The sequence below is a fragment of the Bufo gargarizans genome, chromosome 2, assembly GCF_014858855.1.
Source record: "Bufo gargarizans isolate SCDJY-AF-19 chromosome 2, ASM1485885v1, whole genome shotgun sequence".
NCBI classification, from domain to species: Eukaryota; Metazoa; Chordata; class Amphibia; order Anura; family Bufonidae; genus Bufo; species Bufo gargarizans.
The window spans coordinates 654,755,163-654,769,634 of record NC_058081.1 but is presented as its reverse complement, the minus strand read 5'-3'; the positions used below and the strand labels follow the sequence as shown (position 1 = coordinate 654,769,634).

At 41.0% G+C, this 14,472-nt stretch overlaps 1 protein-coding gene across 1 annotated transcript; it reads left to right on the top strand.

The window, feature by feature from the left end:
- The first annotated feature begins 347 nt into the window (after positions 1-347).
- Positions 348-13,269, top strand: LOC122926267 (carcinoembryonic antigen-related cell adhesion molecule 1-like). The gene is made up of 4 exons (XM_044277642.1): positions 348-503; positions 8,787-9,113; positions 9,645-9,923; positions 13,052-13,269. The coding sequence occupies exons 1-4, from the start codon at positions 443-445 to the stop codon at positions 13,267-13,269; spliced, it is 885 nt and encodes a 294-aa protein (XP_044133577.1). The 5' UTR covers positions 348-442.
- Positions 13,270-14,472: the final 1,203 nt, after the last annotated feature.

Genomic DNA, 14,472 nt, shown 5'->3' with positions numbered 1-14,472 from the left:
CTCAGTTTCGTCAGACGGACACCAAAACACTGCAGGCAGCCTCCAGAGCGGAATAGAGATGGAAGTGATGCAGACTGAGCGGATCCTTTTCCATTTTTGGACCGCTTGTGAGAGCCCTGAACGGATCTAATAAATGGAAAGCCAAAACACGAATATGAAAGTAGACTTGTTGTTCCAGAATGTCTGAGAATTATCATTAAGGAGCCTGGGAAAGCTGGGTGATGTAGGGACATGGGATCCTGGCAGACATTTCATGGTTGTAGGTGGACATGCTCTTTACATAATTCCTGTTATGTAGGTGTGTTTCTGGCAGGGATCCACCGGAAGTGACAATCTGACATTCTAATGGAAAAATTAATTCCAATTCCTAATCCTCGGACTATAGAGGATAAAGCAACACAAACTCTGAGCAGAGACCTGGTGTGGAGACACAGAAGCGATCATGGAGAGCACCCCGAGATGTCCCTTCATCCTCTCGCTCATCACACTTATGTTGGCGTCAGGTAAGACCCCCGCATATAACCTTACAGTGTGGCCGGGTCCTGTGGGAGCAGGAGAATTTGGAATCTGATAGAAAATGTGGGAGGTGACTGATAAATTTTGGGTAGGCGATGCTGGGGGCTGCAGGAAGGGTAGTCAGTGACATATAAGTGATGAGAATGTCTGTACAGCTCTGTGGAATATGTCAGTGATATATAAGTGATGAGAATGTCTGTACAGCGCTGTGGAATATGTCAGTGATGTATAAGAGATAAGAATGTCTGTACAGCACTGTGGAATATGTCAGTGATATATAAGTGATGAGAATGTCTGTACAGTGCTGTGGAATATGTCACTGATATATAAGGGATGAGAATGTCTGTACAGCGCTGTGGAATATGTCAGTGATATATAATTGATGAGAATGTCTGTACAGCGCTGTGGACTATGTCAGCGATATATAAGTGATGAGAATGTCTGTACAGCGCTGTGGAATATGTCAGTGATATATAAGTGATGAGAATGTCTGTACAGCGCTGTGGAATATGTCAGTGATATATAAGTGATGAGAATGTCTGTACAGCGCTGTGGAATATGTCAGTGATATATAAGTGATGAGAATGTCTGTGCAGCGCTGTGGAATATATCAGTGATATATCAGTGATGAGAATGTCTGTACAGCGCTGTGGAATATGTTAGTGATATATAAGTGATGAGAATGTCTGTACAGTGCTGTGGAATATGTCAGTGATATATAAGTGATGAGAATGTCTGTACAGCGCTGTGGAATATGTCAGTGATATATAAGTGATGAGAATGTCTGTACAGCGCTGTGGAATATGTCAGTGATATATAAGTGATGAGAATGTCTGTACAGCGCTGTGGAATATGTCAGTGATATATAAGTGATGAGAATGTCTGTGCAGCGCTGTGGAATATATCAGTGATATATAAGGGATGAAAATGCCTGTACAGCGCTGTGGAATATGTCAGTGATATATAAGGGATGAAAATGCCTGTACAGCGCTGTAGAATATGTCAGTGATATATAAGTGATGAGAATGTCTGTACAGCGATGTGGAATATGTCAGTGATATATAAGTGATGAGAATGTCTGTACAGTGCTGTGGAATATGTCAGTGATATATAAGTGATGAGAATGTCTGTACAGCACTATGGAATATGTCAGTGATATATAATTGATGAGAATGTCTGTACAGCGCTGTGGAATATGTCAGTGATATATAAGTGATGAGAATGTCTGTACAGCGCTGTGGAATATGTCAGTGATATATAAGTGATGAGAATGTCTGTACAGCGCTGTGGAATATGTCAGTGATATATAAGTGATGAGAATGTCTGTACAGCGCTGTGGAATATGTCAGTGATATATAAGTGATGAGAATGTCTGTGCAGCGCTGTGGAATATGTCAGTGATATATAAGGGATGAAAATGCCTGTACAGCGCTGTGGAATATGTCAGTGATATATAAGTGATGAGAATGTCTGTACAGCGATGTGGATTATGTCAGTGATATATAAGTGATGAGAATGTCTGTACAGTGCTGTGGATTATGTCAGTGATATATAAGTGATGAGAATGTCTGTACAGAGCTGTGGAATATGTCAGTGATATATAAGTGATGAGAATGTCTGTACAGCGATGTGGAATATGTCTGATATATAAGTGATGAGAATGTCTGTACAGCGCTGTGAAATATAGCAGTGATATATAAGTAATGAGAATGTCTGTACAGCGATGTGGAATATGTCAGTGATATATAAATGATGACAATGTCTGTACAGCGCCATAGAAGATGTCGGTGATGTATAAATGATAAGAATGTCTGTACAGCGCTGTGGAGTATGTCAGTGATATATAAGTGATAAGAATGTCTGTACAGCGCTGTGGAGTATGTCAGTGATATATAAGTGATGAGAATGTCTGTACACCGCTGTGGAATATGTCAGTGATATATAAGTGAGGAAAATGTCTGTACAGCGCTGTGGAATATGTCAGTGATATATAAGGGATGAGAATGTCGGTACAGCGCTATGGAATATGTCAATAATATATAAGTGATAAGAATGTCTGTACAGTGCTGTGGCATATGTCAGTGATATATAAGTGATGAGAATGTCTGTACAGCACTGTGGAATATGTCAGTGATATATAAGTGATGAGAATGTCTGTACAGCACTGTGAAATATGTCAGTAATATATAACTGAAGAGAATGTCTGTACAGCACTGTGGAATATGTAAGTGATATATAAGTGACAAGAATGTCTGTACAGCGCTGTGGAATATGTCAGTGATATATAGGTAATGAGAATGTCTGTACAGTGCTGTGGAATATGTCACTGATATATAAGTGATGAGAATGTCTATACAGTGTTGTGGAATATGTCAGTGATATACAAGTGATGAGAATGTCTGTACAGCGCTGTGGAATATGTCAGTGATATATAAGTGATGAGATTGTCTGTACAGCGATGTGGAATATGTCAGTGATATATAAGTGATGAGAATGTCTGTACTGCGCTGTGGAATATGTCAGTGATATATAAGTGATGAGAATGTACAGCGCTGTGGAATATGTCAGTAATATATAAGTGATGGGATTGTCTGTACAGCACTGTGGAATAAGTCTGATATATAAGTGATGAGAATGACTGTACAGCGCTGTGGAATATGTCAGTGATATATAAGTGATGAGAATGTCTGTACAGCACTGTGGTATAAGTCTGATATATAAGTGATGAGAATGACTGTACAGCGCTGTGGAATATGTCAGTGATATATAAGTGATGAGAATGTCTGTACAGCGCTGTGGAATATGTCAGTGATAGGAATGTCTATACAGCGTTGAGGAATATGTCAGTGATATATAAGGGATGAGAATGTCTGTACTGCGCTGTGGAATATGTCAGTGATATATAAGTGATGGGATTGTCTGTACAGCACTGTGGAATAAGTCTGATATATAAGTGATGAGAATGACTGTACAGCGCTGTGGAATATGTCAGTGATATATAAGTGATGAGAATGTCTGTACAGCACTGTGGTATAAGTCTGATATATAAGTGATGAGAATGACTGTACAGCGCTGTGGAATATGTCAGTGATATATAAGTGATGAGAATGTCTGTACAGCGCTGTGGAATATGTCAGTGATATATAAGTGATGAGAATGTCTGTACAGTGCTGTGGAATATGTCAGTGATATATAAGTGATGAGAATGTCTGTACAGCGCTGTGGAATATGTCAGTGATATATAAGTGATAGGAATGTCTATACAGCGTTGAGGAATATGTCAGTGATATATAAGTGATGAGAATGTCTGTACTGCGCTGTGGAATATGTCAGTGATATATAAGTGATGAGAATGAACAGCGCTGTGGAATATGTCAGTGATATATAAGTAATGGGATTGTCTGTACAGCGCTGTGGAATATTCAGTGATATATAAGTGATGAGAATGTCTGTACAGCGCTGTGGAATATGTCAGTGATATATAATGATGAGAATGTCTGTACAGCGCTGTGGAATATGTCAGTGATATATAAGTGATGAGAATGTCTGTACAGCGCTGTGGAATATGTCAGTGATATATAAGTGATGAGAATGTCTGTACAGCGCTGTGGAATATGTCAGTGATATATAAGTGATGAGAATGTCTGTACAGCGCTGTGGAATATGTCAGTGATATATAAGTGATGAGAATGTCTGTACAGCGCTGGTGGAATATGTCAGTGATATATAAGTGATGAGAATGATCTGTACAGCGCTGTGGTAATATGTCAGTGATATATAAGTGATGAGAATGTCCTGTACAGCGCTGTGGAATATGTCAGTGATATATAAGTGATGAGAATGTCTGTACAGCACTGTGGAATATGTCAGTGATATATAAGTGATAGAATGTCTGATACAGCGCTTTGGAATATGTCAGTGATATATAAGTGATGAGAATGTCTACAGCGCTGTGGAATATGTCAGTGATATATAAGTGATGAGAATGTCTGTACAGCGCTGTGGAATATGTCAGTGATATATAAGTGATGAGGAATGTCTGATACAGCGCTGTGGAATATGTCATTGATATATAAGTGATGAGAATGTCTGTACAGCGCTGTGGAATATGTCAGTGATAATAAGTGATGAGAATGTCCTGTACAGCGCTGTGGAATATGTCAGTGATATATAAGTGATGAGAATGTCTGTACAGCCTGTGGAATATGTCAGGATATATAAGTGATGAGAATGTCTGTACAGCGCTGTGGAATATGTCAGTGATATATAAGTGATGAGAATGTCTGTACAGCGCTGTGGAATATGTCAGTGATATATAAGTGATGAGAATGTCTGTACAGCACTGTGGAATATGTCAGTGATATATAAGTGATAGAGAATGTCTATACAGCGTTGTGGAATATGTCAGTGATATATAAGTGATGAGAATGTCTACAGCGCTGTGGAATATGTCAGTGATATATAAGTGATGAGAATGTCCTGTACAGCGCTGTGGAATATGTCAGTGATATATAAGTGATGAGAATGTCTGTACAGCGCTGTGGAATATGTCATTGATATATAAGTGATGAGAATGTCTGTACAGCGCTGTGGAATTGTCAGTGATATATAAGTGATGAGAATGTCTGTACAGCGGCTGTGGAATATGTCAGTGATATATAAGTGATGAGAATGTCTGTACAGCGCTGTGGAATATGTCAGTGAATATATAAGTGATGAGAATGTCTGTACAGCGCTGTGGAATATGTCAGTGATATATAAGGGATGAGAATGTCTGTACAGCGCTGTGGATTATGTCAGTGATATATAAGTGATGAGAATGTCTTGTTACAGCGCTGTGGAATATGTCAGTGATATATAAGTGATGAGAATGTCTGTACAGCGCTGTGGAATATGTCAGTGATATATAAGTGATGAGAAGTCTGTACAGCGCTGTGGATATGTCAGTGATATATAAGTGATGAGAATGTCTGTACAGCGCTGTGGACTATGTCAGTGATATATAAAGTGATGAGAATGTCTGTACAGCGCTGTGGAATATGTCAGTGATATATAAGTGATGAGAATGTCTGTACAGCGCTGTGGAATATGTCAGTGATATATAGTGATGAGAATGTCTGTACAGCGCTGTGGAATATGTCAGTGATATATAAGTGATGAGAATGTCTGTACAGCCGCTGTGAATATGTCAGTGATATATAAGTGATGGGAAATGTCTGTACAGCGCTGTGGAATATGTCAGTGATATATAAGTGATGAGAATGTCTGTGGAATATGTCAGTGATATATAAGTGATGAGAATGTCTGTACAGCTCTGTGGAATATGTCAGTGATTATATAAGTGATGAGAATGTCTGTACAGCGCTGTGGAATATGTCAGTGATATATAAGTGATGAGAATGTCTGTACAGCGCTGTGAATATGTCAGTGATATATAAGTGATGAGAATGTCTGTACAGCGCTGTGAATATGTCAGTGATATATAAGTGATGAGAATGTCTGTACAGCGCTGTGGAATATGTCAGTGATATATAAGTGATGAGAATGTCTGTACAGCGCTGTGGAATATGTCAGTGAATATAAGTGATGAGAATGTCTGTACAGCGTGTGGAATATGTCAAGTGATATATAAGTGATGAGAATGTCTGTACAGCGCTGTGGAATATGTCAGTGATATATAAGGATGAGAATGTCTGTACAGCGCTGTGGAATATGTCAGTGATATATAAGTGATGAGATGTCTGTACAGCCTGATGGAATATGTCAGTGATATATAAGTGATGAGAATGTCTGTACAGCACTGTGGAATATGTCAGTGATATATAAGTGATGAGAATGTCTGTACAGCGCTGTGGAATATGTCAGTGATATATAAGTGATGAGAATGTCTGTACAGCGCTGTGGAATATGTCAGTGATATATAAGTGATGAGAATTGTCTGTACAGCGCTGTGGAATATGTCAGTGATATATAAGGGATGAGAATGTCTGTACAGCGCTGTGGAATATGTCAGTGATATATAAGTGATGAGAATGTCTGTACAGCGCTGTGGAATATGTCAGTGATATATAAGTGAGGAGAAATGTCTGTACAGCGCTGTGGAATATGTCAGTGATATATAAGTGATGAGAATAGTCTGTACAGCGCTGTGGAATATGTCAGTGATATATAAGTATGAGAATGTCTGTACAGCCGCTAGGAATATGTCAGTGATATATAAGTAATGAGAATGTCTGTACACCGCTGTGGAATATGTCAGTGATATATAAGTGATGAGAATGTCTGTACAGCGCTGTGAATGTGTCAGTGATATATAAGTAATGAGAATGTCTGTACACCGCTATGAAATATGTCAGTGATATATAAGTGATGAGAATGTCTGTACAGCGCTGTGGAATGTGTCAGTGATATATAAGTGATGAGAATGTCTGTACAGCGCTGTGGAATATGTCAGTGATATATAAGTGAGGAAAATGTCTGTACAGCGCTGTGGAATATTTCAGTGATATATAAGTGATGAGAATGTCTGTACAGCGCTTGGGAATATGTCAGTGATATATAAGTGATGAGAATGTCTGTACAGCGCTGTGGAATATGTCAGTGATATATAAGTGAGGAAAATGTCTGTACAGCGCTGTGGAATATGTCAGTGATATATAAGTGATGAGAATGTCTGTACAGCACTGTGGAATATGTCAGTGATATATCAGTGATGAGAATGTCTGTACAGCGCTGTGGAATATGTCAGTGATATATAAGTGATGAGAATGTCTGTACAGCGCTGTGGAACGTGTCATTGATATATATATATGTTAAATAAATATTAATAGTGTTTAATGTAAGGCATTTTAGACACCCGCTCTTTATTGAAGTCCTCTGCATTTACCTGATGGCGGAGGTCTGTGCTTGCTTCCAGAGGGAGATAATCTTTTGTTGTAGAGAAGCGCTGATGCCCATAGTTCCTGTTGCCTGCATTGCACTTGTTGATGAGCAGATCTGACAGTTGGTGCTGTCCGTGCTATTGGACACATTGTTAGCCACATTGTACTGAACCCTATGGCGCTTTCACCTCCCAAAGTATAAATGTTATATGGACTAACATTTTAAGGTCTATCTTATACAGATTTCCTTGACCCATGACCTTCTGACTGTCTACCCCTTCTCCCTTTCTGTCCTTTAGCTCCTTTTGTCATTCTGTTCATCTTCTGCTCTTTTACCCCTTGTAGCTCTTCTTCCCATCTTCCTCTTCTGTTACTTGCCTCTCTTCCCCTTCTGTCATTCTGCCCCTTCTTCCATTCAGCCCCTTCTCTCGTTCTGCCCATTTTCCCTTCTTCCTCTTCTGCCGTTTCTCCCCACCTGCCCTTTCTTCCCCTCTGCCCATCTCCCCTTCTGTCCAGTCTCCCTTCTTCCACTTCTGCCAGCCTGCCCCTTAGCCCTTCTGCCAGTCTGCCCCTTCTGCGGTTTCTCCTCACCTGCCCTTTCTTCCCCTCTGCCCATCTCCCCTTCTGTCCAGTCTCCCTTCTTCCTCTTCTGCCAGTCTGCCCCTTAGCCCTTCTGCCAGTCTGCCCCTTCTGCGGTTTCTCCTCACCTGCCCTTTCTTCCCCTCTGCCCATCTCCCCTTCTGTCCAGTCTCCCTTCTTCCTCTTCTGCCAGTCTGCCCCTTAGCCCTTCTGCCAGTCTGCCCCTTCTGCGGTTTCTCCTCACCTGCCCTTTCTTCCCCTCTGCCCATCTCCCCTTCTGTCCAGTCTCCCTTCTTCCTCTTCTGCCAGTCTGCCCCTTAGCCCTTCTGCCAGTCTGCCCCTTCTGCGGTTTCTCCTCACCTGCCCTTTCTTCCCCTCTGCCCATCTCCCCTTCTGTCTAGTCTCCCTTTCTGGCCCTTCTGCTATTCGCTCCCGTTTGTCCTTCTGCCCTTTCTTCTTGTCTCCCCCTTTTGCTTTTCCCCTTGCTAGGTCCATTTTGTGGCAATCTTGAGACAAACAAGCCAGCCGTCAGCCGTGACTAGTGTCCTCTCCCCTGCAAGTCCTTCTGTCTTGCTCATGTGTTACCCCCACAGTCAATTCCTTGTGGCTCCTATGGCAACTTAGATCAGAGATATGTTACCTTGGGGTCTAAAGGACAACAATGTCTGGCTCACAATACAGATTTTACCAACTGAGAGGAGGACACCTATAGGGTGAGGTTTATAAAACTAGTGCAAAGGTCAAGTAGAGCAGCCGCCCGTGTCACCCATCCAACATCCTCATGGAGGCCTCTCTCTCTGCCTCTTTCAGGTGTAGTGATGCCAGTCGTTTCTATGGATCTGGTGGACGGCACGCTGGGACGTTCAGTGCACTTCGTTATACCCGTGGCCTTGCCCTCTCAGTACAGAATAGACTGGAATTGTGGGCACGCTGGAAAGGTTATTGTTATTGCGAGGCTGACACATGGGGGATCTCCGCAGTACAATCCTATTTATGGGGGGAGAAGTGAAATGCTCGGAAACGGCACGTTGAGGCTGGATAACATCTCGTCTGAGGATGTGGGCACATACAAAGTGAAGGTATTCAATCCCGAAACATTCACCTCCTATATCCACCGCTATCAGCTGAACGTCTATGGTGAGTATTAGGTTTATTCTACTTTTCCTCATTCGCCCGCTGCATAATGAGAAAACCCACTGGACGCCCTAGACACTTCTCACTGTGGTTACCAATGACTAGCATTTACTGACCATTACTGGAAATGCTCTTTATTGCTGGGGCCTAAAGCGGATAAAAACACCGTCTGGTTTAGGCAAATCATTTTTTAATGAACTTTGCTCTTCAAGGGTGGTCCGCGATTCATAGACTCATCAATTAGCCACAGCACAGACCAGCTACAAAGGGGGTCTCTCTGGCGGACACAATGCCTCTGTAGTACATGGAGAGCACATTGATTGTACCAGACGTTGTGTAATCCTTCATTTGTCCTGGGGGGGTCCTGCAGGGAAATTGAGCACCTGCTGCTGTGTTTCGGATTGGCTAGCTCAGACACCTCATTGATTGGTGTAGGATGGAGAAGGCTTTGTCTCTGCGTTCCCCCTAGTTCATCAGGACAGACCAGTTCTCTGCCATATTTCTTCTAATAATTATTATTTTGGTCTCTTTAAGCCACACTCACCGCCCCGGTTCTCCGCTCCATTGATGCCAACAGACTCATTATTAGTGGCACTGATATGACCCTCCATTGTGACGCCGGGGACCAGACTGTGACTACTTACACCTTCTACCGTGGTCAGAAGATGATCTGTTCTGAGCCCCATGTCACCTGCAGGGGATCATCCTTGAACCTCACTCCGATATCTGGGGATGACAGTGGATCCTACACCTGCCGCATCGAGAACCCGGTCAGCTCCTACACCAGCGACCCCATCCCTGTGACCGTATCAGGTGAGGATTTGTTACAATAGGTGTTCTCGTGGACATTTCCTATATCAATCAGTGGCGGGAAGAGACGAATATGAGGACTCTTGAGCACGTGCCATGTATTGAGAGGACTCCAGTACTGGAGCTGCTCAGTACAGAATCAGGTCAAGTCAGTGACCCAATGTTTTACTCTGGGTCTCTGTCTCCTTTATGCTGACCCCAATAGGACATAACTTTAGTGACAGAATCCCTTTATTTGGAGCCAAGTGTCCGGGGCTGAGTTGATCCATTAATTGTTGGTAAAATACAGATGATGCATCAAGCATTTAAACAAGATGTCCAAGATTGTGTTTGGTACTGCAGTTCGGCTGATGTAGATGGGTCTGATATGCAGTATCACAAATAACCTGTGAGCAGGTGTGGAGTTGGAACAAATAAGCCATGTTTTCCACATCCTGGACAATTAACTCTGTAATGGAATGAATCCCATCTCCCAAAATAAAATAAAAATATTCCTAGTATACAGGGTCAGACTCCAAACTGAGGATGTTCTGGTGGGCTTAGGTTCTGGGCCTAGCTAGATCCGGACCTCAGCTTGGCACCACTATATCACATACTCAGACAGACATCACATACTCCTGGAGTCTGGAGGACGCACCCCTGCCAGAGAATTCCCGATATCACTTCTCCCAAAATAAGTCCACTCTTATCATTGACCCCATCACCTCGGATGACAGCTGGCCCATAACTTGTACAGCAGCAAACTGGATAAATCAGGAGACCAGCAGCAAAGTGAACTTCAAGTTTGCTTGTAAGTATGAGAATGATGACGTGCCTGATCAGTACATAGGAAGAGCCAGCAATGTCACTTGTATTTCTGTGGTGCCATCTGACTTAGGAAGGGTTGAGATCAGATGGAAAAGTTGTGTTAAAACAATCTTTACTTTAGGTCATTCATAGCCATTAGGGATGAGCGGCAGGGGTCATATTCAAATTCCTGATATTTCGCAAATATTTTTTTGAATATTCGGTGAATATTCGCGAATTCGAATATTCGTTATATTCTACGATTTTTTACTCGAAAAATTGACAAGGCAATGATCGCGCAATATGCAAATTTCCGTAATGCAAATTTTTCGTAATGCAAAATTTTATCGCAAGTTTTTCAATTGCTGAGCAAAAACATGCTTCCTCCCTGCTTCTTGCTTGTGGGCCAATGAGTCATAGCACTATATCGAAGATATTCATTTTTTCGAATATTCATAATATTCTAAAACAGGAATATATAGCAATACAGCGAATATTTGATAAAAATAAATGTGGAGCAATTTAGCTAATATAGTGCTATAATCTTTTTTTCTGAACTTCAGATGAGAAAAAAAATTGCAACTATTAGACAAAGAAGATTATAGCACTATATTAGCTAAATTGCTCTTTATTCTTTTTTTTTTCCCGCTATATTGCTATATATTCTTGCTTTCGAATATTACGAATATTTGAAAAAATAATATATTCTTTTTTTTCCGAATATTATGAATATTCTAAAACAAGAATATATAGCAATATAGCGAATATTTGAAAAAAACTAAAACGAATATAGAGCAATTTAGTTGAATTTTTTTTCCAATCTGAAGTTCAGATGAGAAAAAAATGACAACTATTAGAGAAAGAAGATTATAGCACTATATTAGCTAAATTGCTCTATAATAGTTTTTTTTTGAATATTCGCTATATTGCTATATATTCTTGTTTTAGAATATTACAAATATAAAAAAAACGAATATATTCGTTTTTTAGAATATTCATCTTTTTTCCCATTTAAAGTCATGATTCCTCCCGGCTTCTTGCTTGTGGGCCAATGAGTCATTGGCTCATAAGTAAGAACCAGGGAGGAATCATGTTTTTACTCGGCAACTGAAAAATTTGCGATTAAAAAATTGCCTTTCGAAAATTCGCAATAAAGAAATTACAAATATATATCACTATATTCGCGATAAAAATTTGCAATTCGAATATTCGTGATCAACACTAATAGCCATCTGGACTTCACCTTCAGAGGTTCGAGTTCTCTGTAAATATTCGTATAAGGAGCAGGATCTGACCTGAGAACCTGCCCTTGGAGTGGTTGGCACCATTATAACTGGAATTAAGACACAATGCTTAGGAACAACTAGGGACCATCACAGAAGTTTATATGTCCCCTTATGTTGCAGAGATCAGGTACAGGGGCCACATCTTTTAAATCCATTCTACAATAGACACGTCCATTGGACGGTTCTTAACGCCTCCATCACACATGTTCTGCCTGAACATATAATTAACTAAGCATAACTAGGTGAGCATACATATTGGAAGCATTTGGGCCGGGTCTACTTATTTCAGCATGACCCTCCAGCTATCTAAAGTGCATTGTGGTATCCTGACTTTTCCCTGATGGCAGGTCTCACAGGAAATAAGCATTTTGCATAGTGGATGTCAACCGGTCTAAACCATTGTTGTCACAAGTGTCTACCAGCAACATCAACACGTGCACACTTGGCAGAGCTAAGTTGTACGGGCACCTTAAGAGAGCCTTCAGGACAAGAATCCGAGGATGTGTTGGCTGGGAGATAATCCTTATTTCCTAGAACTCTGAATCTTGGTTGCAAGTTTAAATTTAGACACTTTAGGATTCCTGGCCCCATTTTTATAAATCCATTACACATCTTAATGTTCCATAGTGGTCAAGTCCATGGTTTCCTGTTGGCTGTAGACATGAGATAAAGCAAATGTTGGGAGATCCAGTCAATCTCGGTGGGATCTGCTGTCAATCTAATGTCAGCAGCAACATAGACTGTACTGTAGGTTGGCATTATTGGCATTGGTGCATCATTTTGGGCAGCAGTTTCCAGACATCCAGAAGATGAGCTGAGTATGGGTATAAGTATCTACCATTATACTTATAGTGGCCCTCACATTTTTGGCATCATTGGAATTTTACCCATCAGGTTATATTGTCTTAACCTATGGTTATCTCAGATATGAATGTAACACCATGCTTTATAGACTGTGCATTCACTTCGCAGCCCCAGTCTCGGCAGTGACTCTGAGCAGTAACGCATCCTCCGCAGAGCTCTGGGCCGGAAAGGACTCGGTGTCTCTCCATTGTTCAGCTCAGGGTTCAGCCATTGCCTTCTCCTGGAGCCTGGATGGAAAACCAGTGTCCTCAAAGCCTCCATATTACATTACTGAGAGCGATTCTCCTCCGTACTCCAGTTTGACCATCAGCCCGGTCTCCAGGAACGACATTGGACCCTTCACCTGTACAGCATCCAACTTGCTGAATAGCGAGACCAGCAATGAACTTAACCTCAGTCTGAATTGTGAGTAACATTTCAGATTTGAATGGTCATTGATCAGATGTCTCTGCTCTACTTGATCATTATCTCATCTTACAGGGTCTCCAGAAAGGTACATTGCATGTATTGTAGAAGGTCATGATAGTATGCTCCAATTCGACTGCTCTTGGCCAGGAGGACAACCTGCAGCCAACGTGACCATGATATTCAATGACAAAGCAGAAGGGTCGGGACTCAATGCAGTAACCAGAAATGTGGCTCTAGGTCAAATTGGCCAAAGAACAAACCTTACCTGTATTGGCAATCACTACGGGAAGAAATTTTCTTGCGGTTTATTATTTGGTAAGTGTAAATATCACCCATGGTGTCTTCTGAAAAACACCAAGCATCCTGTGACACAAGTCATTGTTAGGTCCGGGTGGGTCTCAGGTTTTTATGAGCAAAAACAAGAAAAAAGTATGACTTAACTATTCCATACAACAGTATCCAGAACCTCAAACTCAGAGCAGACGCCTTTAGCCCATCCCAGAATGTGACACACATTTATGTCGTGTCTCAGGTAAGTGAAAAGGATGGGCTCAGGAGCTAAAAAAAACAAAAAAAAACCTTTTCACCATTTTCAGGTTAAAATCTGCATAATTGGTATCATCGCATCCATAAAAGTCCAAATATCACGTTGCTTATCCTGGAAGGTGAATGCTATAAAAAACTACCATAATGACAGAATTGTGTTTTGGTCACATCGCCTTCAAAAAAGATAGAATAAAGAACAATCAAATACCAATACATCTTCCACAAAAAGCAAGTCCTCACAAAAGTCGATCAATAAAAAAATAAAATTTATGTTCTAAAATTTAAGTAATAAAATAAAATAAAAAAATAAATAAACATTTTTATCAGAAAAATCGTGATGACCATAGAATAAAGTTATCATTTATACCGCAAAGTGAACGCATCAAAAACCCTAAAAAAAAACATTTAAAAAATAAAGCAGACCTGACCCCTAAATACAGACCCCGGAATGAATACTGACCCCCAGACTAGACACCATGAGTACAGACCCCAGAATAAATACAGACCCCCAGACTAGACACCCTGAGTACAGACCCCAGAATAAATACAGACCCCCAGACTAGACACCCTGAGTACAGACCCCAGAATAAATACAGACCCCCAGACTAGACACCCTGAGTACAGACCCCAGAATAAATACAGAACCCCAGACTAGACACCAA

What these genes read in the sequence shown, in the direction of transcription:
- LOC122926267 (XM_044277642.1), top strand. Translation starts at nt 443, where the DNA reads ATGGAGAGCACCCCGAGATGTCCCTTCATCCTCTCGCTCATCACACTT. An exon ending in CACACTTATGTTGGCGTCAG is followed by an intron (nt 504 to 8,786) that starts GTAAGACCCCCG and finishes TGCCTCTTTCAG; the next exon opens with GTGTAGTGATGCCAGTCGTT. An exon ending in CTATCAGCTGAACGTCTATG is followed by an intron (nt 9,114 to 9,644) that starts GTGAGTATTAGG and finishes GGTCTCTTTAAG; the next exon opens with CCACACTCACCGCCCCGGTT.